Source organism: Dermacentor albipictus, chromosome 10 (genome assembly GCF_038994185.2).
Source record: "Dermacentor albipictus isolate Rhodes 1998 colony chromosome 10, USDA_Dalb.pri_finalv2, whole genome shotgun sequence".
In the NCBI taxonomy this organism is placed as follows: Eukaryota; Metazoa; Arthropoda; class Arachnida; order Ixodida; family Ixodidae; genus Dermacentor; species Dermacentor albipictus.
Window position 1 is genome coordinate 31,688,972 of NC_091830.1, and position 27,235 is coordinate 31,716,206.

Below are 27,235 nucleotides of genomic sequence, written 5' to 3' on the forward strand. Positions count from 1 at the left end.
TTGCTCTCGGCCGTCTTCAGTGCTTACCAGGCGGTGGACTTTGCGGATCTGTCCATGCTGAGCCAAGCAATGATCAACGAGGTAGGTGGGCTGTGTGTAGCGAGATCTTCAAGTAGGAGACGCTCTTATATGTGTCGTGGCGCTACGTTAGCGGATAGTGTGTGACGTCTCTTATATTAGCGTATAATGCACGACTTGGAAATGAATAGAACCAGTTGTAACAGAATTTAGGAGTGTGCACAGAGTCGGACAGCAAAGTAGCGGTGCTGTGGCCAGGTCGAATGCCACAAATCTGCAACAAGCACTGCTCGCGGTAGCTCCTGAATTTCTTGCGAGCAAACAGACTGACAACTCACCGCGCTGAACGAGAAGATAGCCCCTTCTGCTTACGCCGCTAAAGTTAGGCATGTCATCAAGACGATACGTCGACTCGCGGCATGACGTATCGGGATCAACTTCAGACCTCCCGATTTAGTTATGGTTCCTGCAGGGTGCCCGCGGACAAGGTGCTGGCAAAATCACATTAGCAAGAATATTCCCTTTGCCAAATAAAGGAGTTTGTAACAGTAATGCATGGGGCAGAAAACTAAACTAACCAAACCAAATCAAGCTTAAGTGCGTGCGTCTCTAATTCATGAAAGCGTCTTGCCCAAGCAAAGTACACTCCGCGATTTGAAACGCCAGCAACATATTTAGAATATATGAAAAGGAAGCAATGGTCTACTCGCCGGGAATAAAGAAGTCTTGCCGAGGGACCGAATGATATCCCCAGTGGAGTTTCTCTTCTTCATTTAATCTTTCCGTCCCCCTTTCCCCAGTGCAGGGTAGCCAACCGGGCTCAGTCCTGGTTAGCCTCTCTACCTTTCATTTATCATTTGCTCTCTCTCTCCCGAGTGAAGTGTTCCGAACAAACCGCCATAGCGTTCGTCACCTTTTCTCAACGCTTAAGATTCCTGTCCATGTCGGTCTCTGATCCTCGTCGTCTGCTTCTTTAGGAAAACGACAAAAAAATCGCACATTGCTGTCTTCCCACAGCGATGACTCGCATAACGGTGTACAACAAAAATATTTAGACATCCGTCTTTCTTTTTCCTTATTCGGGTTTGTGCGTGGCGGCATCATGACGATGTGAGAACTACGAGGCATTCAGTGCGTGCCATGGTGGCAGATCCTCCTACGCTTCAAGCCTGAACCTGGATCGGCTGTTTCTCGGTGCAGCTGCTGGGTGGCGAGCGATTGCTTGGAGTCGCGAATAATTCGCGAAGGGTGCGAGAAGTCGCATATATAGCTTCGCTGCCTCCATAAATTGCCAGATTTTGGCATAAACGTGTAAGGAATTGTTTAGAAGTCACAATCTCGACATCACAACACCTTTGGGTATCCATTACTTGCAAACATTTCAATAGCGTAATTTAAGCTTGCCTGTCTCGCATATCGAAATTTTAGGTTAGAGGACATGCAGGTACATTAGGGAACGTTATCAATAAATATTTATGTTAATGTTGGCCGCAATGTTCGCTGCATATGCTGACGAATTTTACTGGCTAACTTGAGCAATGACGGAGGCTTTTCTAAAATAGCTATACGTTAACAGCGGCTGTGTGATTTGACCCTTTCTCTATGTTCTGTATGTTCTCTATGTTATATTCAGTGCTGACTGGTATCACACTCGATACTGGCTTCAGTGCACCCTGTCTCGAGAAATGAAACATTATCAGGGTGTAGTCACGAAAAAAACTACAGAAAACATTTAGATAACTTTTCGTCGCTCGACTGACGCCGGTGGAAGCAGACGTGCTTTATTAGTGGAACTAGCAGTGTGCCAATACCGATACGTTTTTGACTTGCTTTTGCTTGATTTTTGATACCGAAACTGATAAAAAAGAAAGCAACAAAAAAAGAAACGTCGCCATTACCGCTCGCCAGAAGTGACGAACGACACAGAGCGCGTAGCTCCTCGGCATGGCCTTCGAGATCAGGCGACTGCGCCTGAAGGAAGGGAGGCGGGGCGCTGAAAATTGCCGGAAGCCGCGCACTGGGACTTACGTCATATCCGCTAGCCACCAGGTGCACGTGTCGTCTGACGCATAGGTGCTATTTTAAGAGCTGCTAATAATAAAAAATATACAAGTACCAGCCCTGCAGCTTTGCCAAGATTGTGTAGGTGGTACATACAATCTAATTTATAACCCATCGTAAAAACAAGGAACGAACAAAAAAATGGATGAATGTCATAAACCAGACGTGTAGAACCTGACTTGATGGGCAAGAGATTTTGTCCTGTCGACAATGCTGAGATTATTAGAAGGATTATAGTTCAACTTTCAATTGAGGTAATATTTCTAAACTGTCTGCAGGATTTGATTACCGAATATTCCCGCTGAAAATCAGGAAGCGATGTGGAAGATAAGCTGAAGGGGTGGAATGCGCAGGAATTCACTGTTTGCTTTCATTTACTCTAGGAAACGAACAGAGGTCGCTGTATAAAGAGAGTTACGCGGCAGCTCAAGAAAAGGATAAACACAAAGTGTGAGCCTGTGTGTGTTTTTAAATGTTTATTTACGGAAATCTTGACCTAATCAAGTTCTCCACATCTCTTGCCCCAGGCAAGCCGCCTGAAAGCCGTCCTCAAGACCATGGTGATTAGGGACTGTCCAGAGTGCTACATTAACCAGGTACGAAGTTTAAAGGGGCACTAAAGGAAAATATTAAGCGGGCAGATTGATGTAATATTTGTCTACAAGTCGGTCATCCCCTTCTATCTGCCAGTGTATCACCTAGGTGGGCGCCATATTGTCGCTCGAGGTCACGCAGCTGCTCCTGAATTCGAACCGCCCACATAAGAAACGTAGGAGCCGGCATAATCTCCACGTGACCTCCATCTGTGCCCCTCTCTGCGAATAATCCATTGCCGACGTCGCACGAGACGTACCGTTTGATTTGATTTTCCGTTTTCGCCCTCTTCTCGCTCACAAAAACTTTGCTCTCGCTAAGAATGACGAATTCGTTATTACAGAAGCGTATTATTTCAATATAGCTGGAGTTAACATTTTCCTTCGTGGTTCCTTCGAGAACAGATCCAAAATGCGAATGTAGTCAGTCAACAGATATGTGCAGTACCGCACTTTCTGTAAACTCTAGCTGGCCAGCCTCCGCCGACTAAAATGTACTGAATATCGGAGCTCAAGTCAAGAACAGGCGCACTGGACGAATACTGGATGGACTCGTCACCGTGGGGCTTACAGTGGCTATGGCAATGTGCTGCTAAGCACGAGGCCGCAGGCTCATATTCCGGCAGCGGCGGCCTTGCTTCGATGGGGACGCGAAATGCAAAAACGCTAGCGAACTTCGATTTAAGTGCATGTTAAGAAGCCCTGGGTGTTCGCAATTATTCTTGCCATTTTAGCGATCTTGTCACCAGATTTACCGACTTTCTCGTCTGTTTAGCGACAAATATTTCAGTTTAGCGAACGACTACTTTTCTTTTTAGCGACGGGACAGAGCAATTGGCGACGTTTCAGAGACTTCGAAATGAGGAAGGTTGCCTCCGAAATAGCCTTCTAGAAAGCACTTTATTATTCATCTAGCTACATTTTAGCGACCGAAATCGGGTGCATGACTCGTAGGGCTTTGAGGCTGTGATGAAACAACGCTTGCCTTCACAGTACTCGCCGTGCATGCGCTCACAAAATACATGTCTTCTTTATTCTTCACGAAACCGATCTGTACGAATCTTAACGCTCAGAATTTTGCACTTTCACAAGTTACGTTCGATTGGTGCACATTTACGTTTTTTTTAATTCTGAGAGCTAGAACGCAGCAGGTGAATAACATGACAGATCGAGGGTCGAAAGCCGTATGCGTACGAGTGACTGCAGGCTAGTTCACGCGAACCTGAACACACTGCTTCCTTCTTACACGGGTTTTGGACAAAGTAGTACTGCGAAGAGCCTTCAGGTAGACCAAGGGGAGGAAGCATGTATTATAGTTGACCTGCATAAAAGTCTAACGTAACTAGCCTCGCCGCGTTAACATGCGACCTTGTGTGTTTTGCTGAATTTTGCTATCCTTTCAGGAGCGCCGAGAAATATAGATTTTCAAGGATAATGTGGGCCAAGTACCATCACGTGCTAGGAATGTCATATTGATTACGGTATATTGATTCGTGCTGTATTTGCAACGTCACAATCTGAGGGTAAACGCCGAGTTTCAGCTGTTATCGTCCGTTGTTATGTAAGTATAATAGTAACGTAAAAGCATATTACACACTGCAAATTAGTTGTTTATTCCCCACTCCACGAACCGTTGGCAAACGTGAGAGGTTGCGGTCATCAGGTTAACGCCGTGCTGGCGTATATTATAGTGGAAAAAAAACGGCTGCTTTACCTAGAATTTATTCGAACGCTTTAGCGACAATTTAATGGCATTGCAGCAGAATTTAGCGAACATTTTGCGATTTTTTCTTATCACTTTAGCGACACACTTAAAAAAAGCATGGCAACACTGGACTTGCAGTTAATCCGCAGTCCCCTACTACGATTTTCCTCAAAATCAGATCGTGGTTTTGGTAGGTAAAACATCAGAATGTAGGTTTTATTTAATTTTGAACACGGGAAGGGTTTACATGTTGGAAGCAGCGCACTTCCTTCTATCACGTCACCGTTCTACTATTCAACGGAAAATGTTTTTTAATTAATAATTCAGAGGGGATTGGCTCGAACTTGACCCTTCCGGTGGTCCTTTCCACTAGAGCTACCGAACTCGGTTTTAGCCACAGGAACCTTTGTGACGCCCTCTAGTTTCATGCGCGATACAATAAATATCACGATAACCTTTCCTTTTTTTGTATTTTATGTGACCTTACTGTAATATTTAGCTATTCTAGCTGTTCATATCTGTATCAGTTTACTTTTAATCCCACAATTTCCCGTTAATAATTTTTTTCAACGATGTTTTGTCATTTTTTTTTAGTTTCTCGAACCAGTACCGGCCGATTCATCGCCGATCCCCCACAGGTGTGGCACAGTTTTCACCGTTTTCACCGAGGAAGAACCAACCAACGAACTTGTTGCGACATCTCGCGGGCTGTTCTTAACCAAAGCGGGCGGAATTGCTCTTATCGGTACATGACCACCTGCACTCCACTTACTCCGGCGTTAACAGACCAACTGTGACGTGCTCATAACAATAATATTTTTGTAAGCTTAATTTTTGTATTCGAGAACTATGCGATAAAAAGGACGCTTGTGAGGTATTATCGTTCTTTAGAGCACCGCAGTATGCCGCCCCTAGCGCTAATGGTCCCGGATAAACACACAAATGTTTCGATATACGCGCGCGTATATGCGCCGGCGTTTAAGTGCACGAGCGCCGCATTTATTTGCTGCAATACTGCGGATTTTGCTTTAAAGGGTGCAACAAATTGCCTTCCAGGTTAGATTCCTCTACGACGCCGTCCAGCCGGCTGACATGGGACTGAAATGCGGCAACTTCTTCAAGCTTGACACGCCTCTCGTGGTGACGGTAAGTTAACTTGCCGGTAAAGCGCCTGTGATGTCTTTGCAGCAGTAATGCGTATAGGTGCGCTTACCGCTGGTTATGTGCGATCTGACACTGTTGATATACATCGCCACTTGACACAATCATGGCACGTTGGTGTGCACGTATGTAACGTTGTCGCACCTGTATCAGCAGGTACAGATGAATAGTTAATTAAGGGAAATGAATAATCAGACAGCCCTCTTCGATCGACAGTAAAAAAAAAAAAAAACATTTGTGCGGTCCGTAAAATGCCCTTGAAGCAGTCGAATGGGTCCTGCAGTAACATTCTGGTACACTCAATGAGGAAACAAAAATTGGCATTTACTAGAATGTACGATCGAAACTATCAAGCAAGTCCGCACGGGTTCATAGAAAAGATAACTTCGCAGATTATGAAAAAATTCGTCGTCATACGGCATCCACCAACGCAGGTTAAAAAAATTCAAATAATGGGGTTTTACGTACCAAAACCACTTTCTGATTATATGAGGCACGCCGTAGTGGGGAACTCTGGAAATTTGGACCGTGCACCTGGGGTTCTTTAACGTGCACCTAAATCTAAGTACACGGGTGTTTTCGCATTTCGCCCCCGTCGAAATGCGGCTGCCGTGGCCGAGATTCGATCCCGCGACCTCGTGCTTAGCAGCCCAACACCATATAGCCAGTAAGCAACCACGGTGGGTACCAACGCAGGTTGATCTGAATGTAACTTAGTGTCACATACACACTGGTGTATACTAACTGAGTTAGTTTTCGATAATATTCGTCCTTCTTACGTACCTGCGTAGAATTTGTATGTTTAATATACGGTCCCCGAGATTGGGTGGTGCGCGATGGAGGTCTCGGAGGCCATGGCTATTATATCTTCGTGCGTTTCAGTTTGGTGATGGTTGTGCTATTGATTCGAAGAGTGGCAAAAGCCAAAGTTTTTGCTCACTTGTTAGTATTCTTCTCGAGGAGCCCGCATAGGTTCCTATCTGCAGCTTCGCGCCACCTAGTCGGAAGACCGCTGACAAACAATGTTTTCAAACTGTTCAGATGACTCTGAATACATAGTCTTACACCATATGTTATTTCCTGTAAGATGCCTGCAACTTGTATACTGAAATAATGCTAAGAAAATCATCGGGATGTATTGCAGTCAATCAAGTGCTTACAGTCAAAGTTTCACTTCATAATGATCTGGCTTAGTACTAACAAACGCACGGAAACCGGCGAAAATTTAGCAAATAGAGAGTTTTAGATTAGGGGGACGCAAGTGCTAGGGGCATCCAACGCTTGCGTCTCCCTAAATCTAAACCTCTCTAATGATCAGCTGCAATTTTTGCGGTCCCTCGTGAAAAACACACAGCAAACAAATGAATCGCTTTCCACATAAAAGCTTTTGCTTTCGTAATTTCATTCTCCTTTCTATCTCAATTTCCAGATGGCTGGAGCAATAATCACCTTCGCCGTCATCCTGGTACAGACGGTGGATCAAACTCGACACTAGCTTCAGTTATTTTTTAGACCTTGCGAAAACACCTGGTGTCGCATTTCGTCCGAGGCGTCGGCAGATTTACTGATAATTTCGTTTTCTGACGCTCTCCCCCGTGCTTATGGTATTGAAATTTTGCAAGTGTTGGCACGCATACGCTAGCGCCTATAGTATTTCGAGCGTGTCGGGACGTATGTGGAAGGCGTCGCCAAAGCTGTATTCTCCGCAACGTGAGTGTTCGTGGGAACAAACCCGCTTCTGCAATTTTCGGTGTATAGTAAGCGGCAACATTGTTCTCAGTGTCTCTATATTTCTACAAATGTAAACTTGCTAAATGTCGTTGGCAGCATTGCGCCGGTAACGGATGAAACCTTCCTGACGATATCGTGTCAATCGAAGACAGCGCACTTTTCCGCCGAACCTTGTTTGCTTTTTTTTCAACTGTGACCATGCCCGTGGCCACATGCGCTGTATTTGCGCAAGTACTGTCACGCCGTATTTTCCCTTTGTCCAGTTCAGATGTCGCTAGGTTTATATAATTTGAATGTCGTAGTATGCTTGTTGTTTGATTTCTTAATGATCACGTTCACTGCACATGCCGCTTGCATTATATAAATTTGTTGTAATGGTGATTGCTTTACGCGTGTACCCCGCACCCCTCTCTAAGGCCTTGGCGCTTGAGGGTATGTGAAGTAAATAAATAAATAAGGATAAACGGTGTAGGGGTCCGACCAAGCTCTCGCGCTACAACATCTTCGTCCATACTCGCCGCATTTCCCAAACGCTCAATTCTGCAGTTAAATGAAATTAAGATTGTTTGACTGATTGATTGATTGGTTCGCGAGGTATAACGTCTCACGGCAACACCGGGACTAGCAGAGACACTGTAGAGTGGAAAGCTCCGGATTAATTTTGACTACCCGGGGTTCTTCAGCCTGCGTTTAAACATATGTATAAAATAGTTTTTTTGCACTGTAAATGTGGTGAAACGAGCGGCCGTGACTGTGCACGTGGCTGTCCGCGCGGCCCGACGCACCCTATCATTTAGGTCAGGCGGGCGCAAGGCCAAGGGCGAGTGGAGATGGCTGATGGATTCATGCTCGCTGTCTTCCCGCTCGCCTTGTGTTGGGGATCACCTGGTCGCAAGTCTCCGAGACGCGTTGAGCTAAGTTCGGGAGTTTTAGGCACCAAGACCACAATCTCGTTATGAGGCATGTCATAGTGGGGGCGGCGGGGGGTACTCCGGATTAATTTTGACCACCTCCCCGCAGGGGCGTCTGCGTTAGCAGGCGTTTGGTGTGTTGCGACACCACGTACCCGAGCACAAGGGGGTTGGACCCTCCCGCGTATAGCCGTGCGCGGCTTCGCCGTGTCTGGGGAAAACGGGATCCTGGGGGTTGAGCCGATGCCGGGTGTTCGGACCTTTAGGGCGCCCTCGCGGAGGCAACACACCTCTTCGGCCTCTGCTTCACATAGGCGGTACCTCCAGACTGACCCACCTGGAGGAAATCGGCAGTCGCCTTTTTTTGTCCCCCTCTTCAGTCTTTTCCTTTCTTTCTCGCTGCTTCTATTTTCCTGTCTTCTTTTCGCTTCTACTCACGTCCGAATTTCTGGGCGGCAAGGGGTAACCTGGTGTAGTTATCTAACCCTGGGTATTTTATATTGGGTTATAGTAGCGGTGCGTGGCTGGCCTCTGCAACCATTCATGCAACCTTATTGGGCTCGGTGGTGGGTGGCTACCATCACCGCCGGATTTTTCAAGATTTATATGGCAAACGATTTTTCCCCACACCTTGATCGCTCCCTGAAAAGAGGCCGTACCCATGAAGCGTTTACCTTTTGCATTAAAAAAAAACATTGCCCAAGAACCACGTAACACATAGTCATTATGAAACCAAAAAGTTCGTACGATATTCGCATTTGTTGTCGCAAAATGTCTGACATAGGCAATCGGTTCAGGATACAAAGTAACTAAGATGGGAAGCGGCGACCTTCTTCTGGAAGTCTGTGACACGCTTCAATACAACAAACTGTCAAAACTCGTTGCGTTTGGTGACATTCCTGCCTCGATCAGTAGGCTCCCACAGGCCTATGAACACTGTGCGTGGTACCCGCCGTGGTTGCTCAGTGGCTATGGTGTTGGGCTGCTGAGCACGAGGTCGCGGGATCGAATCCCGCGGCCACGGCGGCCGCATTTCGATGGGGGCGAAAGGCGAAAACACCCCTGTGCTTAGATTTAGGTGCACGTTAAAGAACCCCAGGTGGTCTAAATTTCCGGAGTCCTCCACTACGGCGTGCCTCATAATCAGAAAGTGGTTTTGGCACGTAAAACCCCAAATATTATTATTATTATTATTGCACTGTGCGTGGTGTCATCTTTGAAGACGACCTCCTTGAACGCGAGCCACGTTTCGCTGTGCTACGTGCGTGAGCGGATAAATTGAACGAAACATTTGACGCCAAATATTTCCGCTCGCGCGGCCATTTTGACACGCAGGAGCACGAAGCTAGAAATCTTATGACGATTTCTTTCAACTTTCAACTAACTACGAAGTTGATTAATATAGTTAGTGCAAATAGTGAATTGATTGCGTCGGTTTCTTTTTCTTTCAAATGATGTCCGCCTGGGCAGATATATAAATCTGTAGTGACGCGATCCGAATGAAGTTTGAAGGCTTAAAATCACTCTAAAGAAAAGAAAAAAAAAGAGAATAACGCTATCTGTGACTGTATGATTAATTGCAGGGTTAACGTTTTATTAAGCCCACAGCTGTGTGCGTGAACTGTTTAGTGATGCGAGTAGAAACATTAAACTGAACCTTTCTCTTTTCCGGCTCTCAGATGTTTACTAGGCCTCAAATTACCAACAATGCATGCTAGTAACAAATCGTAAACACCGGCGGGGGATTCGATCGGAAGGTTCGTGCTGGGCATACACACGTACACGCGGGAGAAGTGACCGGTACGGTAATAGCTGTGCGCGTCGGATATTGCTTTAATGGCCGTCTAGACGACTAAGAAATGCATCCAATGCATGCATCCAATGCATGCAATGATATTATGCACATCACTTTGTTTTTTGGAATTGCACATTTTTGTAAAAATTGCCATTTGTAATATTCCTTTTTGTCTGTACTCATATGCTTGTACTGTTGCCTTTTTTTCCCTAAACATCATGTATTGTATCGGGGAGGCGAGAGACCGTCAAGCTGGATATGCAGCTTTTTCTCTCCCCCTCCCACATCCTTGGGATGGAAAATAAAGGCATTATTATTATTATTATCCAACACCTTTGTTTTTTGTGCTCGCATAATCACAGCGGCAGCAGGTGCTTTGTTCTCTTGAGATCGTTATGGCACGCGCGCCCAATATCGACGACAGTCTTTTGTTGTTCGGTACGGAAGGGCCGTTAATTATTCATACACGAACGCTTTGCGCAGCTGCAAAGCACCAAAACAGACCTGCCGCCATTACTTGACGCGGTCTATGCTTCCCTCGCGCTTCCCAGGAACCGTATTGGGCCAACACCACCTAGATAGCACAAGGACTTTTCACTCCGATCCATGACGTCACGCTACCTCCATGGCCCGACTGCCATAGAACCTAATGGGGATGCTCCCGAGTAGGCAACAGTGATTTTGATGTCACCGCTTTCATCACGCCAGCCTTGTGAGTAGAAATTTCGGGCCAGGTAGCGTGACGTCATGGATCGGAGTAAACAGCCCTTGTGCTATCTAGGTGGTGTTGATTGGGCTCGCAGTGCACGGCACACTTAGTGCGGCGCAGCTCCGCTGCCAGCCGAGGACGTTCGGTTCTTTCTTTCTTTCTTTCTGTCTTTCTTTTTGTTTGAAGCGGATAGCTTCCTTTGGACCTTTCACCTCTTTTCGGGGTCGATTGTTCGAGAGCACTGCATTTAACCCAAACAGTAGATATATGAAATTAAAATAAAGCATTCGAAGCAAGTGTAGTTCTCACGAAGTCGATTGCGAGTTCCAGATGTGGTATTTGCAACGGCAAAAATAGATATTTCGTAGAATTCTTGTAGCTCTCTTCTAGAGGCAACCCGCCGTGGTTGCTCAGTGGCTATGGTGTTAGGCTGCTGAGCACTAGGTCGCGGGATCGTATCCCGGCCACGGCGGCCGCATTTCGATGGGGGCGAAATGCGAAAACACCCGTGTACCTAGATTTAGGTGCACGTTAAAGAACCCCAGGTGGTCTAAATTTCCGGAGTCCCTCCACTACGGCGTGCCTCATAATCAGAAAGTGGTTTTGGCACGTAAAACCCCATTATTTAATTTTTTTTTATTCTAGAGGTCAGTGAAAGTAGGCAATGAGCTAGCTACAATGTGGAGATTCGACTAGGCTCCGTCGTAGACAAGGGGCCATCGGGCTGCCGGCCAGTGCTGTCGCACGAGGGCTTCAGGGTGTCTGAATGTTGAGCTGCTGTGGAGCACACTGTGGTAATCTATTACCTCCAGAAAGCACGCGGCAGCTACGGCAAACTGTTTCTTTTGCTGGTGTGAAAAGTTGGAGCACTTTGCCGGCTCATGTAAATTAAATCTTCACCAACGTTATCATCGTGCAAGCGTTCACTTACAACTTATATTTGCAACTTTGTAAACTGCATCCCAACCTATTTGCCTATATTTCTGTGCTTACTCTATATATTTATTTCATACATACTGCTAGCCTCCAGTTGGAGGCTGTACGGTGTCTTTTTGGCGTTAGGATGTGCTAAGGTTTACTGCTTCAATGTTGTACAACTTCTGTAAACGTTTTTTTCTATCTATTTTTAATCCCAATTGGCGCCTCTTCGTTGATGTATTCCTCCGTAGCTAAGAACAAGAGGTCCCGCTGCAGTTTCTAACTGTGGGGCCTCTTTCTGTATAAGGTATTTACAGATGTACCGTTAACGAAAAAATAAAAATGAATCTGAACCTGTGGTGGAGCGCTCGGAACGGACAGCTCTCCTCTTATTCCGCCGCTCTCTCCCCTTGCCGTGGTTGCAGGAGAACGTCCCGGCACCGCTACAGATGTGCTGGCCAATGGTTCTATTCGCTGCGGAATTACGAAATCAAACGACAAACGCTACAGCAGTTGAACAGGAGAAAAGAACAAACACACACATACTCACACGCACGCACGCACAAGCGCGCATACACACACATACCGTTGGATGATACACATTCATAGGCAGGTTAATTGTTTGTCTCTTGGCTGGCACAAAAAGAAAGAAACAAAAACAAATAAAGGACAGTGTATCGCGTACCCTGCGATCGTAATAAGCAAAAAGCGAAGCTCGGACACGTTTTTATTCGCCACGGGGCTTCATCACGTAATGGCGGGCGTGGTCGTAGCCTCGATGGCAGGCTGGCATGTCGGTGTCGCCTCGTATTCCGGGCTTGTCTGGACCAGTATGACCGTGTACGTTATAATGGAACCCGCCATCTGTGGAGTGCGAGTGTGACAAAAAGGTCGTGTGAGCGGCGTGGCAGTACACGTGCAAAGACGAGACGAATGGTTCGAAATGGCTCGCCTGCAGAAAAGTAATTAACTCAATGCACGAGTAGCGCGACAGCCCGCGAGGCCTTCTCCGCACTCTCGCAACCACTCACAGACGAGCAACGTATGCAGGTTGCTGCGCGGTATTCGAGTGTACGAGAAAACGGCCTTCATTTTACGCAGCCGCCTGCTCACACGCGAGATCTGGTGTCACGCACAGGCTGCCCCTTTTGATTCGTTTTATCGGATAATTCGCCCGGTTCGAACACTTGATCGCGTCACACGAAAAAAAAGAAGTCTAGAAGCTGTAATTGGTACGACACCTCATTGAAAGAAGAGACCTTAACCTAAATAGAGCCCTGCTTTCTGTTTTGCTCGCACGTGAACTCTGGTGCGACTTATATACAGAGTCACGGACACTGTATATAATTTTGCAGATAGTCTTTTACTCCTCCTCCTATAATATACTTTCTGCATTCCTTTACTTCCAAACCTTACCTCATATATACTCGCGTATGCTGATCACCGTTCAGGCGTCATCAGACTCTCCTAGACAGTTGCAGTGCTGCCATCAGTAAGTTCCTCTATTAAAAAATGTAATTGATGAACAACAGATTACTACACCATGCACTCCGTGCCACGTGGTGGTCACGTGAATATTGTGTTTGGCCTACCACACAGCTTTGCTCCACTGTTAAGGTGATACGCTCCGAAGGAATGCAATATACCCACTCGCTTCTGTGACTTTGGCAGCAGCCGATAAAAACACTTCACTATAAAATACGTTGTGACAGGTACGACTATCGATGCCCAGAATGCCCACCGAAGTGTGACGGGGATCGCACGTACGTCCAAAGAGAGTGTATTTTACAAATGTAACGTCACCGTCATCGTCATCATCAGCCGCAACAGCCTGTTTTTATGTCCACTGTTTTTTCGGGCGAAGGCCTCTTCCAGCGATCGCCTATTACCTTTGACTTGCGCTAGCTGATTCCAACTTGTGCTGGCAAATTTCCAATTTTGTTCAGTCTACCTATTCTGGCATCTTCGACTGCGATTCTCTTCCCCGTAGTACCCATTCCGTAACTGTGATAGTCCACCAGTTATCTGCCCTACCTATCACATCGCCTGCCCAGCTCCATACAAATATATATATAAGCGTGTTAGCTCAGTATGAGCGACCAACAGCTATAGCACAGCATTTGCTTCTCTACCTCGTCCTATTCGCACTGCAGGGCTCTGCTGCATGGTCGGCGTGGTAATGCACCAACGCCTCGTAAAAAATGTTTTGTAGGTGATTTAGAATAGGCAGAGCAAGATGTATACTTAGCGTGATTTTCTTATTCACGCCTACGTTGCTCTTCTAGGACAGAGAGATTGATCATTAACCTAGGCTGTTGATGCTTCGCTGTTCTTTTAAATATTTGGGCTGGAAGTCTGTTTCGAAACGCGGTTAGAATTCCACATACAATAATTGCCGCTGCTGGTTCCTTGACGTTCTCGTTTGACCAGAAATTGATTACGCCGTCTAAGGTATTGGTGACGACATATTTGATTTGTTTGGCGATAGCTCGGAGGCCAGATCGAGGCTCCTCCGATAGGAATACCAGCTCTTTATCGGTCAATTGCGTCGGCACCATACTTGCACCTTGCGTGATTGGGTGGGCCTTCTGAGTTTGGTTCGTTTTGATAGTTTACAAGCCGTAAATGTTAGCTAAATATTGTTACATCGTGTTGTTTCAGTGAGGCTTGTTTTCTTTTCGTATAACAAAGTTACCTAGACAGTGTTTTTAAGAAGCGCGACGTGTTCTGCGTTTCGGAGAAGGTGCACTTAGTCGCGGATTATTTCTCACCGCGTCTACGGCGAGCGTTGATTATACTTACCGAAACGAGAAGTGACAAGTTAATTTTGAAGAAGTCGCTTCCGTTGAGGCTGATGTCGTCAGGGTTGATCGTGCTGTGCAAGTATTCGACCTGCCGGAATAGGCATATCAATTTCAGCTACAGTCGAGTCCACGTATAACGATCCAAGTTATAACAAATGTTTAGCCATTACGAAAGAAGGTAGCATGGTGGTCATCATATTTAAGCCGCCTATGCCAGCGCGTGCATATATACGAAGATGTCACACCTGATGACTGTAGGCTGTTGTGCTGTCCATGGTCGGTGTCTTTCGGCAGGAATCCTTGATCGCCTGGAGCTGCAGCGAAGCAAATGCGGAAAGTGCGGGCCTTGGTGTGCAGGCACGTGACATGAACGAAGCCTATGTCATAGTTTCTCCACGGAGCTCCCCTACCTTAAGCCAGCGAGGCAATAAATAACAGTGCGTACGATGAAGAAAGCAGCAACAGTGGTTACTAAGGGTGCTATAGGGAAAGGGCGTTCTACTCCGGCGGTGGCTGCGTATGCCGCGGCCGCGCAGTGCCTATGAGGACGAAAGCAGCAACAGTGGTGACTATAGTGCTAGGGAAGGGGCGTTCTACTCCGGCGGTGGCTGCGTATGCCGCGGCCGCGCAGTGCGTATGAGGACGAAAGCAGCAACAGTCATGACTAAGTGTGCTAGGGAAGGGGCGTTCTACTCCGGCGGCGGCTGCGTATGCCGCGGCCGCGCGCGGCTGCGTGGGCCCTATCTAGAAAGCAATCGGATTTGCGTAGAGTCTAGTTGCACTGATGTTTCATAGCTTCGTGTGAGCGCTGTTCTCGTCGCTTAGTTCGCGTTGAAGCGAGAGGCAGCACGAAGATCCAAACGGCTTGCAGCTGCTGCCGCGCTTTGTCACTCCAGTGTTTTGTCAGCGAGTGTGTGCGGTCATCGAGTGAGATGCGTTCATGTTTTCGTGTGCGTGCGCGACACCACTCTTGTTAATTTATTTAGTAAGCGAACGTTTACAGATTTATATGGCTGATAAACCTACTTTCCTTATTTCGTATGGTTGTAGACTAATTTGGTATCGCAATCGATGCTTCGCCTTTCCAGCGAAACTGAGATTTTTTTTTTGTTAAATGCAGGTTTTCATTTGTTGCGTTCTTGCCGAAATACATTTTGATCTGTGGAGACTTTGAGTCTAACCCTGGTTCGCCGGAAAAAAGGACTGTTGATGTAGCTGACCACTGGCCAAAATAAAATCGACTCTACCGTGCAGAATACCCAAACGAACCAGAACGAAATCGAAACAATATGACTGCTCTTGATAAAAGAATTGAAAGGATGGACCAAGAGCTATTTTGAACTAGTTATAGAGTCGGATACAGTAATGAGAAAAAAAAGAGAATCTCAACTCAGCGCGATGCACTGGCACCCCTCGTTAAAAAGTAGACGACTTGGAGAACACGCAGAGGTCGCGAAACAACGTACTCAACATTCATGGTTTAATCGAATGTACTGTGGAGATGGCTGATGAGTTAGAGAGAAAAGTTGTAGAAGTTATCTTCAATCAAAAACTTAAAATGCCAGCTCGAGTAATTGAAATAATTCACAGACTTGGCTCAGTAATTCTCAAAATTTTTTTTTCAATTATTGCAAAAAGGTAACTAGTTTGACAAGTTCGTATAAGCTAAAAGGCATCTGTCACCATCTACGATATCCGCCGAAACAGAGCTTTGCAGAGCCACACCGATGTCACGTTACTTACATTGTAAACACAGAGGCAACCGAGGCAGCTGAGGCAAACAATGGGCCCCTCACCGCGTGATCAAACATGGCAGCGTCCACAGGATCGCCGTGAAAAGGGTCCATACCGGCATACCCGACACGCTAAATCTATTTATGAAATGCATCGTTACAAAATGCGCGGCTTCTGGAAGTGGTCGTAAAATCGCCTACACTCACTGCATTAGACAGGGACTGGCTCACTCTGGCCAACTCGAGAAACTCGTACGACGTGAAGGCCGAGTAGCCGATGGCTATCCACAGCTCCGTCTTCCTCAGCCCCTCTGTGATGACGGTGTAGAGAGATATGCACGTGACCAGGAGAAGCCCCACGCTGGAGACCACGATCGACCTCTGCCAGATGGCGTTGATGTCGCTCTTCAGCTCGAGCACGGTGCAGAGGCGCAGGCGCACCGCCTGGATCTTCTGCGCGGCCTCTTTTTCGCAGCCGATCACTTTGCAGCCGACGAACCCGTCGATGCAGTGTTTGAGGTACAGCACGTAACGTTCCAAAACCTAAGGACAGAAACGCATTGTAAACGGACATTGAAGAAATAAACATTAAATAGTTTGTATTTATTCGGCGTTCTTCCAAAACTCAATTTTAGTTACTTCTGCTGAATTAGTGATGTAGCGAATGAATTAGCGATTGACTGACTGACTGGACTGTCTGGAGTCATTGACTGATGATGGAGTCACTGATTGACATTGACTGGACTGTCTGCAGTCACTGATTGATGATGGAGTCACTGACTGACTGTAGTCAACCCAGTCAGTCAGTCAGCCAGACTGAATGAATGAATGAAGCGAGCGAGTGCGTGAGTGAGTGACTGACCTCCGCTGAGTGTCTGAGCGCGACGAAGTTGACGTTGTCGTACGTGAAGAACAGCAAGGCGGCGACGAACCCGCAAAACCGTTCCACAATCTCGCGCGTGCTCAGCAGGCCGTCGTGGTCGACCTTGTGTTCCTGGTGGAACAGGGCTGTGGTGTAGCTGATGAAGTACGCGGTGAAAGTGACGATGCCGCCAATGTCGGTCCAGAGAAAGTTCCTCTGGCCGCAGCACAGGCAGGACGGGATGCCGACCTTTTTGAAGCGAAGACGTAGGCATAGAATATTTCATTGGCTGCATTGTGAGACTGCTTCTGCTTTTCGCTATGACGAAGAAGCAAAAGAAAAAAAAAACTCAGCAGGAATGGGAGATCTGTTATCCCCCAAGTCCTCTTATTTTGTTAAAACTGAAGGTGCACGTGTTTCAACGCCGATTGTCGAGATCACTGTTGAGGTTGGGGTTCGGTAATTAATTCTCACCGTTGCACTACAAGAAATAAAAGACTGTAGCTATTCCAGTTGAAAATGTATCCGTAAATCAGATGTGTAGAATACAGAACTCGCATGGGCAGTATATGAGAAAATCGGTACACAATAAGCGTATAGAGGCAAATAAAAAGACAATTTTTTTTTCTGGAGAAAAATAACGATTACGTAGTCAACATGGGATAAGCAGGGAGGGAACACTTTTAGGGGCACCAGTTATTTCTTTTTTTCCCAGTGCTTTGACAGCTTGCTGATGCCAAGTACGAAAAATGTAGCCCAGAAAATGAAAACTCAGTTAACGCAGATGCTACTAGACGAACGTTGCTGTCAAGTTCGCGATGAGCAAGCAAACTAGCCCAACAAAACGTTTTGCGAAGCTGTAGTTCTGCTACCAGTTTAAACATTTAAGAGCGCCTCAAGCCTACACACAAACTGTTCACGATGCAACTATCGTGTCTGAGTGTTCTCTCGGCATCGACTTCTCAAAAATTGCCTGCATCAGAAAGCAAAATTCTGACCATTGAACTAGACTGCTACAAAGACGCGGAAATTGCGCAATGAATGAATTTGCGTAAATGACTAATTATGAAACCATTACTAATTAAGTTTCTAGATGATTGCAATGTGGTGCATATTGCAATTTACGAATTGTCGTCGATGAGCTTGCAAGGCCTTGCAACATGTTCAGAGGATGGCACAGGCTTCGAGGTATCCGCCGTCAAAGTTGCGCTAAAAGATGCGCTGTTGGCCTACTTATGTTTTTTCAAAGAAATGCCATTTCACGCATTCAAGCACGAAAATAACCGGCACGCCATTGTACTTCGTCGTGCACATTGAGAATGATTATCTTGAAACTGATGTCATCCTGACAATTTGTTCCAAGCTGATGCGCCTTGCCAACTCACTGGCTACAGTTCGTAAACAACAACAACAACAACAACAACAACAACAACAACAACAACAACAACAACAACAACAACAACAACAACAACAACAACAACAACAACAACAACAAACGATTGGAAGGCGATTTCACCTCTGGTTGAAGTCGATGAAACACAGCCTCTTGAGCGCCCAATCTCACGCCCAATTCCAACGAATTGGGCGTGAGAATGGGGGGTGCAGGAAGCATACAATTTATTGTGAGACGCCCACAGTGTCTCAAACGACAGTCTGTCTCTTCGACCAGTGGCGTAACGTCTCAACGACATCGTCTTAGTACGCTATAGCTGTCACGAAGGAAGAATGCGAGAACGCTTCCTTTACCACCGGTGCTGCCACTGTGCGGGAGTACCGCATGGTGGTACCACTTGCACCGATACCACCAATACCACATGATATAACCGCAGGTACCGATACCACCGGGAGCACCGGTACCTGATCTGTCTTCGCGATCGGCGCACATTTTTAGCTTGCGCTATCAGTGTTATCGGTCCATGGAATACACCCGATACGGAAAAGTGCAGGTAACTCGCCAAGAAAGACCTTGTCTTTAATAATAGTTCATTTCCGCAGACAATTGGTACAGAGTTATGGGGAAAAAGAGAGGAAAGAAGTCGCTGAAATCAAATCGACTAGCCTCGCACTTCCAGACGCTGGCTGCAGCAGGGATGAAAAATTGTTTTATTTGCCGTAAGTTAGTTAAATACTTAATTACTGGAATTATGCTAATTAGTCGATCATGCCCTTTGATTTCACATGCAAATAAGGTCCGCGTCTCTCGAGTAATCGGGCTCAAAGACTATGTCATCTGTCACAAGAGATCTTAACAAATATGTTCCGTAATCGGGCTCAAAGATTATGTTATCTGTGGCGAGCAATTAAAAGAAAATTTTCGCATTCATGAACAGCACGAGAGGCTCGCCTCTTTCTCGAAGGCATCGGCCTTCTGCAGAAACTCGACCATTCTCCGGGCGCCGACCGCCATGGTGAGGAAATTGCAGCAGGCTTTGATGATGATCACGACGTGCAGCAGCACGAGGAGCGACTTGGTGAAGAAGCGCTGGGTGTCGCTCAGCTCGATGGCGTGCCGCGTGACCACGTCCGTCTCGAACCACAGGAAGAAAGCCAAGCACGCCGCGGCGTACAGGGTGTACCAGTGGAGCCACACCACTTTCGGAGACCTGGGCGACACAACATGCACTTTAACCCGCCGTGGTTGCTCAGTATTTGCTACTGTGTTCAACGTCACCACCACGTGACAATATTTAGCTTGCGCTGCCACCAGTGGAGCCATACCACTTTGGGAGACCTGGGCGACACAGCATGCACTTAAACCCGCCGTGGTTGCTCAGTATTTGCTACTGTGTTCAACGTCACCACCACGTGACAATATTTAGCTTGCGCTGCCACCAGTGGAGCCATACCACTTTGGGAGACCTGGGCGACACAGCATGCACTTAAACCCGCCGTGGTTGCTCAGTATTTGCTACTGTGTTCAACGTCACCACCACGTGACAATATTTAGCTTGCGCTGCCACCAGTGGAGCCACACCACTTTGGGAGACCTGGGCGACACAACATGCACTCTAACCCACCGTGGTTGCTCAGTGGCTGTGGTGTTAGGCTGCTGAGCACAAGGTCGCGGGATCGAATCCCGGACACGGCGGCCGCATTCCGATGGGGGCGAAATGCGAAAACACCCGTGCACTTAGATTTAGGGGCACGTTAAGGAACCCCAGGTGGTCGAAATTTCCGGAGTCCTCCACTACGGCGTGCCTCATTATCAGAAAGTGGTTTTGGCACGTAAAACCCAGTAATTCTTTAATAACATGCACTTTAGGCCAGGCGGGGATATGGCTGTCAATGATAAGATAGCAGCGGTCACGTGGCCTTGGAAAGGGCCAGTAGCGTCATCGACATGCGCAATGGCTTCGGCGCTGACAAAATTTTTAAAGATCACCGATGACATGCGTCGCAATTATACTTCGTGAGCTAGGTTACTTTCAGAGGCGGACATTAATCGCACAAAAAATAGAAATAATATTTGATAATTTAACAATGTTTCATTAACTAACTATTACACAAATTCTTTTACGGCGCATATATTTACGAATTTTAGCTGGTGACTTTGAATGTCATATCCACTTACAATGAATTCTGAGCGTGACACCACTTCCGAGATATGCGCTCCCAAAGTTTGCGACGAACTACATTGATGTTCCAGTAAACATAAAAATGCGTCTTTTTTTTAAACAATAGGTGACGCAGCAGTGGATTTTTACCCCAACTTTAGCAACCCGTATCTCACAAATGGCGCTATTATCGAAATTCGTTCTAAGTGGATGTGTGTTTTGAAATTACCGGCTCCAATTTGTATAGTGCAACATATGAGCGAAGTAATTAGGAAAAAGTTGATTTAATGAAGTTTAGTTGATTACTTACGCATTTACCCCCTTACGCATTTTGATTTCCAGTGCAAGTAACGGCCCACTCTTCTAGTAATGCAGCTCAATAAGTACATGCGTTTTACATGCTACAGGTGATTTTAAAGACTTCTGTTAACGCTAAAAAAGAAAGATGGTTGATCAGATATCTTTCATTTGCAACTTTTCTGCCTGTGAAATGGCACTGCTATTGGCACTGACACTGAAATAAGACATTGAATGACTGATGGAGCGATTCTATTACTGACTGAATTGGAGTGACCGACCAACCGACCGAACTGACTTATTGAGTGACGTACATATAGGACTGACTGAATGAGGCTAGAATAAGCCTCTGATAGTAATAGGGATGACCTTCTTACTTGGGTGGCTTAGCGAACATGTCTCTGACGAAGAGGCAGCCACAGAGGCGACAGATGCGGGCCTGGAGGGCAAAGCTGCGCAGCATGTTGCTGTGTTGACTGGGCTTGTGCTTGTGCTCCTTGAATGCACCTTGAACATCGCCACACGCGGGAGACATGTCCACGGTAGCGGCATTCGTCGCTGGCTCTTTCGTTGCGACGTGGTTAGTAGGGGAATCCTTCATCGTCAGGCTCATCAAACGCCCGGCTAGAGAGAAAAATGAGGAGATTATAAATGGAAACGGACTGTCGAGCCTCAGCTGTATTACCAATTGACTATGTGCGGCCGCAGTATCACGCGTGGTCAGCTGTGCCGCTGTCCATTGCCGCCGTTCCGTCGATACTACTTAAGTTGACCTCGCAAATGCATTTGATCGTGTTTCCCGCCAATCTCTGTTTTCTATTCTACAAGCTAATGTTGGTTCAGAGCCTATTTATATCCACTCAATCTTCGGTTAAACAGAGCTGTCCTATGTCGCCGCTGCTCTTTGCTTTTTTACTTATGGTACTCTCGACAAATCGTTCAGGTGTGCGTCAGGGTGCTCTGGGCCGACGGTGATTGGGTGAAATGGCGCACCAGGGCACCTCCGGTGCCCACCACGGCGCGATTTGTCAAGAACGCCAACGGAGTCACCGTGCTTGAGCATTCTTTGTGATGACATTCGCGGTTTCAGCGCGCTAGGACATGAAATTGTCATCGTATATTCTCTTCCTGTTGCAGCTTTGTAGAAACAACTGAACCAACATTCCAACTATTACGAGCAACACTTGCACACCACAAAGTTAGAAACATTATTGATGACGCAACCTCGGTAGCCAATCAGATAGTTCGCCCAACGGACGTCATGTGCACCAGGTACATAGATTGTAACGAAGCGGCTTAAAACTCAGGGGAGCAGTGCATGCCGCTGCGATCGGTAGCGATGGAAATATTTAGAACCTTATTATAAATTACATACTTTACGCGGAGCGCTTAAGGATGTCACATAATGATCCGGAGGAGCTACCCTAACGACTCACAACCTAGGTTCGTACAGTCGTCAAAATGGTTTCACGGGCACTTTAAGACGGGCGACGATGCAGTATCGAAGTTACCAGCACCATCTCGCCGTAATGTCACAAACTTTGGACAGCCTCTGTTCGCATCTAGGTAATGTTTTATCGGTCAGGAAGGACTATAATGCATTGTAATGGAGTCGAGGAATTGACCAAGAAAGATTAAATAATTTTGCTGCGCTAAAGTGGCCATACATTCGAGACAATACTTTAAAATCATTGACGTCACACTAACGTGCCGGCGCTGAGATTGCTAAGGATTGATAAAAGAAAAATAGAAAGTTTGGCGTTGATCCTTTGCAATAACAGTCAATCTTTTCCTGCCGAAAGAATAAAAATGAGGCTTTGAAGAAGTGCTTCACTAGTCTAAGCTGATTGAGTGCTGTTATATCGTGTTTCCTAAAAAACAAATAATCGAAGGAGAATATATATTTTCTCAAAAGTACCATTTGCACTTTTTTGAATTTAAAACATACATTATTAGTGGCGGAAATGGGGCCAACGTTTCCTTTGCAAATTTCAATACATCGGAACGATCGCATAAACACAGACAGCACGAGTGTTTCAGTACTTCATGCGAAAAACAAAGAGCAGCAGCGAAAAAAAAAGGCGTCCGAAGTTTTGCATAGCAAGCACAACTTAACTAACACAATACTTAAGGCACAATAAACTTCACCCAATCAATCTAAATATATGCATCACTGCACATAAGCGACCGCATTGTCTTGGCTTGGCTATGCTCCTAGCGCCTTCGTGCCTTTCGACAGTGGGCTGTACGCTTTTCGAAATTTCGAGCTGGCGCTCTTTGGCCCAAGACAGCATTGCGCAAAAAAACCTTCCTTTAACAAAAGACTGAGCGAGGGAACCACGGATTTTTATTCTGCTTTAGCATTGACACCGTGACGCCCCCTTTGCGCTCTGCACCTGCTGGCCACACCCTAGAAACAATTTACACCCTTTGGGACATATCTGTCTCACAAACACATACTCTACACTCTTAAAAGAGTTTGCACCCTTTGGGGCGTATCTTGTCCGACAACAATAGTCATCATCTGCCTTGCTTCCGTTTCGTTTCTTGAAAACTCTGCGCTCGCTACTTTCCTGTCGGGAATGCTATGCCACGCTGATAACACACATGCCGTTCTAGACCTGGAAGTACCGGGCTCAGGTTTAAAGAAAGTAAATGCGGGCAAGCTAAATGACGATTATCGTTGTGGGACATTATAAGCTCCAAAAGATGTAATATTCTTTAAGAGTGTAAAAAAGTGGCACCTTTTGGGGCGTATGTTGTTCCCAAACAATAGTCGTCGTCTGTCTTGCTTGTTCAAAACCATGCGCTCGCTGTGTACTTTCCTGTCAAGAGTGCTATGTCAGGCTGATAACTCGCCCGCCGTTCGTGGCCTGGAAATATCGGACTTCCAGCGTTAAAGAAAGCAAATGGGGACAAAATAGATGACGATCATCACTGTGGGGCAATGTAAGCCCCAAAAGATGTAATATTCTTTAAGAGCGCAAGAACGTGCCCACCTTTTGGGGCGTATCTTATCCTCAAACAGCACACTCTTTAAAAAATTTACACGCTTTGGGTCGTATCTTGTCCCACAACAATAATCGTCATCTGTCTTGCCAGCATTTTCTTTCTCTAACGTTGAGAACCCGGTACCTCTAAGTCACAGGTGGCTTGCACTGTAAAATAATTTACACCCTTAAGAGTAAAAAGAAGGTGTAAATGTGTTTATAGCTCACACGCTTAGGGTGTCTGTTATATAAATCACCCCCTAAGGGCGGGAGTTATAGACACATTTACACCCTTTTCACTTCTAAGGGTGTAAATTATTTTACAGTGTGCTCGTTATCAGCGTTACACAACATCCTCGACAAGAAAATAACGAGCTCGGAGTTCCCAAGAAAAGAAATGCAAGCAAGGCAGATGGCGACTATTGTGGGACAAGATAAGCCCCAAGAGGTGTAAACTTTTTTAAGAGTGTAGTCGTCGTGTGTCTTGTTTGTGTTCCCTTTGTTCAAAACCATGCACTCGCTGTATACTTTCCTGTCAAGGATGCGGTGTCAGGCTGATGACACTCACGCCATTCGTGATCTGTAAGCACCAGGCTCACAGCGTTAAAGAAAGGGAATGCGGCCAAGATAAATGACGGTTATCATTGTGGAACAAGCCACGAAGGATGCAAATTTCTTTAAGAGTGTAAAGATAAAGCGCGCACCTTTTGGGGCGTATCTTGTCCCCGAATAATATACTCTAAGTTTACACCCTTTGAGTCGTATCTTGCCACACAACAATAAACGTAATCTGTCTTGTCCGCATTTCCTTTCTTTAACGCTGTGAGCCCGGTACTTCCCAGTAACGAACGGCATGCGCGTTATCAGCATAACAAAGCATTGCCGACAGGAAAGTAGCGGGCGCGGCGTTTTCAAGAAAGGAAACGCAAGCAAGGCAGATGACGATTATCGTTGTGTGGCAGATATACACCCCAAAGGGTGCAAACTTTTTTTAGAGTGCTGTCGTCGTCTCTCTTCCTTGCGTTTCCTTTGTTCAATACCATGCACTCGCTGAGTACTTTCCTGTCAAGAATGTTATGTCAAGCTGATACGCGCATGCCGTTCGTGACCTGGAATCACTGGGCGCGCAGCGTCAGAGAAATAAAAGGGTCGCAAGATGGATGACGATTGTTGTTGTGGGACAAATGTGCATTCCAAAGAATTGAAACTGCTCTAAGAGTGCAGACCAACCCAAATGAACTGAAATAGATTCCACTGTCCACTATTTACTACGCACACGGATGTGCTGCGCACTAAGACATGCGGCACTACCAACGATGGTAGCTGTAAAATAGATCGCCGTGCGTCTGGGGTGCGCTCATGCAACTATGAACAAATCGGATGAGCCCCAACTACAAGAAACCTCACCTGATGGGCTTCTTCTACCGCTCTTCGCAATTCGTCCTCTTTTTTTTTTACTTTCGCTTCACTCCCTCGTCGAACTCCAAGGGCAGACCGCGAGCGACGACAACGCGTCGCTCGCAAAGAACGCAATGTACGGGAAGAGACGCCTCAGTAGCCGCTACGGAGACCGCTTCAGTAGCCACCGCTTCAAAAGACGTCACGCGTCGGTTGAGATCGCCGACAAAAGCCCGCCACGCCAGTCCGCCTTCTTCTTGATGCAGAGCCCCAAGCCCCGAACGTGCAGCGATTGTGAAACAACGGCCGCTAACACTGTTATCGCCAGACCTTCCTTTCTTCCTCAGTCATCGTACCCACGTAGCGTGACAGCTTTTCCCATCGTCGGCGGAGTTCTACGAAGATTGTCCCGTTGTCCAAGGAGGTGTACGGATCCCATTTCCCCGCAGAGACAGATCGGCCGCTACGTGGCTGCAGATTGGCCCGTTGCCCAATTCGCCGCCACAACTCTTGTCTCTTCGACGCGCCACCTCGTGAGCGAGAGTCCCGGGCGCCCTTGGCTGCCTCGATCGCACTTTGGTTTAATATTAACGAGGGCCCTGATGTGCCTTTCAGCGCCTGTTGCGTTGTTGACCCGACTCTCGAACATCGTGCGCACGCGGAAGCCCGCTGTTGCTATGGTACCCGGAACTGCTCACAGTGCAAGGGGGCGCGGTTTGCCTGCTTCATTTATGCGCCGGCAGCTCTCGCATACCCTTTCCTCCCACTGCCCCTTCAACACCTCCCCCCCCCCCCTCTCCGCGGCCCTACACACACAATCTTTTCGTCTCCCCGCACTCGTAATACATGAGCGTTTCGGTCGGTTTACACGTATACATCGATCGGCTTGTACACCGAGTGTTGGTCATCGCAACCACACGTGCACGCGTGACACTTGGAGTCGTTGGGTGGACCCTTAAAAGACCCGGAGGCCAATTGAAGAAGGAGGCGGTTACTGTGTGCCCGAACGACTTATCGAACACGCCAAGGCCGCACCATTATTCTAATGGCACGCGAAGGAGAAGAGAAAAAAAAAAGGAATTTTCGTGTTGCATGGAAATGGAGCGTTTTACAGAGCCGAGATAGTCCGCTGGATATGGAGGGTCACTGAGTGAGGCGTGTGTATAGGCTTCCTAAAATTGAACGTGCACGAACCGTTTCTGTATTTTTCTTTTCAGCTTCGCATATCGAGCGCTTATATCCTGGTCTCCCTATATCCTTCGGTGCGCTACTCGGCCTGAGTCTGTTATTGTAATTAGGTAGGTTGTCAGCTGGGTACTTACTCGGTAGTAATACATTCGAAGCGCTCTCGAAAATGATGCGCCCAGGGTCGGCATCGTGGATCGGCGGCATTGTACCGCGCTTGTCGCGAAGAGCGAAACTCCTATCGATTGACTGATCGACTGCAGAGGTAACATCATCGACGGGGCCTAACGAGCATATCGTGCTTTCGTGTGATCAACCGATGCGCGTTCGGGTGCGGTGTCGCAAACGAGCTGCGTGTAGACTTTAATGTCCTCTTCTCTTTAAAAATGGATATTGTCCTTTTGAGGCACCCGTATAATGAGCGTATTTGCCTCCCTGTATATCTCTGTTGACCATACATGTAGCACAAGCACGTGCCTTAGACAAAATTTGCTTTAAAGTGTATCGTTATTTAAATGTTCAGCCTACGGAGATGTAAGAACATTTTACGAAAGTTCAACATAGTTCAATTTGTTTGACACCGCTAACGCTGAGAAACACTTTAGGCCCAATGCCTTGTCGGCTTGGTAGCGTTAGGCTTTAAAGTTCCCATTTGCTTACCTTCGGGATGTTGACTTGCCTGAGAAGCCTTGGAGGAGGAGGAAAAGAAGGAAGGAAGCCGAGAACGCACTTTGAAGAACGTCGCGTTCATGTCATAAAGATTACAAAAAGACGACACGTGCTCTATCCTATATTCATAGTTGCATGAGT

The 27,235-nt window shown here is 46.7% G+C and overlaps 1 protein-coding gene across 3 annotated transcripts; it reads right to left on the reverse strand.

Moving 5' to 3' along the window:
• Positions 1-12,218: 12,218 nt before the first annotated feature.
• On the reverse strand, positions 12,219-25,797 carry LOC135912231 (uncharacterized). 3 transcript variants are annotated; one of them, XM_070527178.1, is made up of 8 exons: positions 25,250-25,797; positions 21,230-21,476; positions 19,385-19,604; positions 17,002-17,250; positions 16,347-16,682; positions 14,652-14,720; positions 14,405-14,494; positions 12,219-12,466 (listed from the first exon to the last, which is right to left on the reverse strand). In XM_070527178.1, exons 2-8 carry the CDS (start codon positions 21,463-21,465, stop codon positions 12,350-12,352), a joined length of 1,317 nt encoding a protein of 438 aa, XP_070383279.1. In that variant the 5' UTR covers positions 21,466-21,476; positions 25,250-25,797; the 3' UTR covers positions 12,219-12,349. The 3 variants fall into 3 exon arrangements, with proteins under 3 accessions (XP_070383279.1, XP_070383276.1, XP_070383277.1); XM_070527175.1 differs by having other exon boundaries at positions 19,346-19,604; XM_070527176.1 differs by lacking the exon at positions 25,250-25,797 and adding an exon at positions 21,538-21,605 and having other exon boundaries at positions 19,346-19,604.
• Between the last annotated feature and the right edge of the window lie 1,438 nt (positions 25,798-27,235).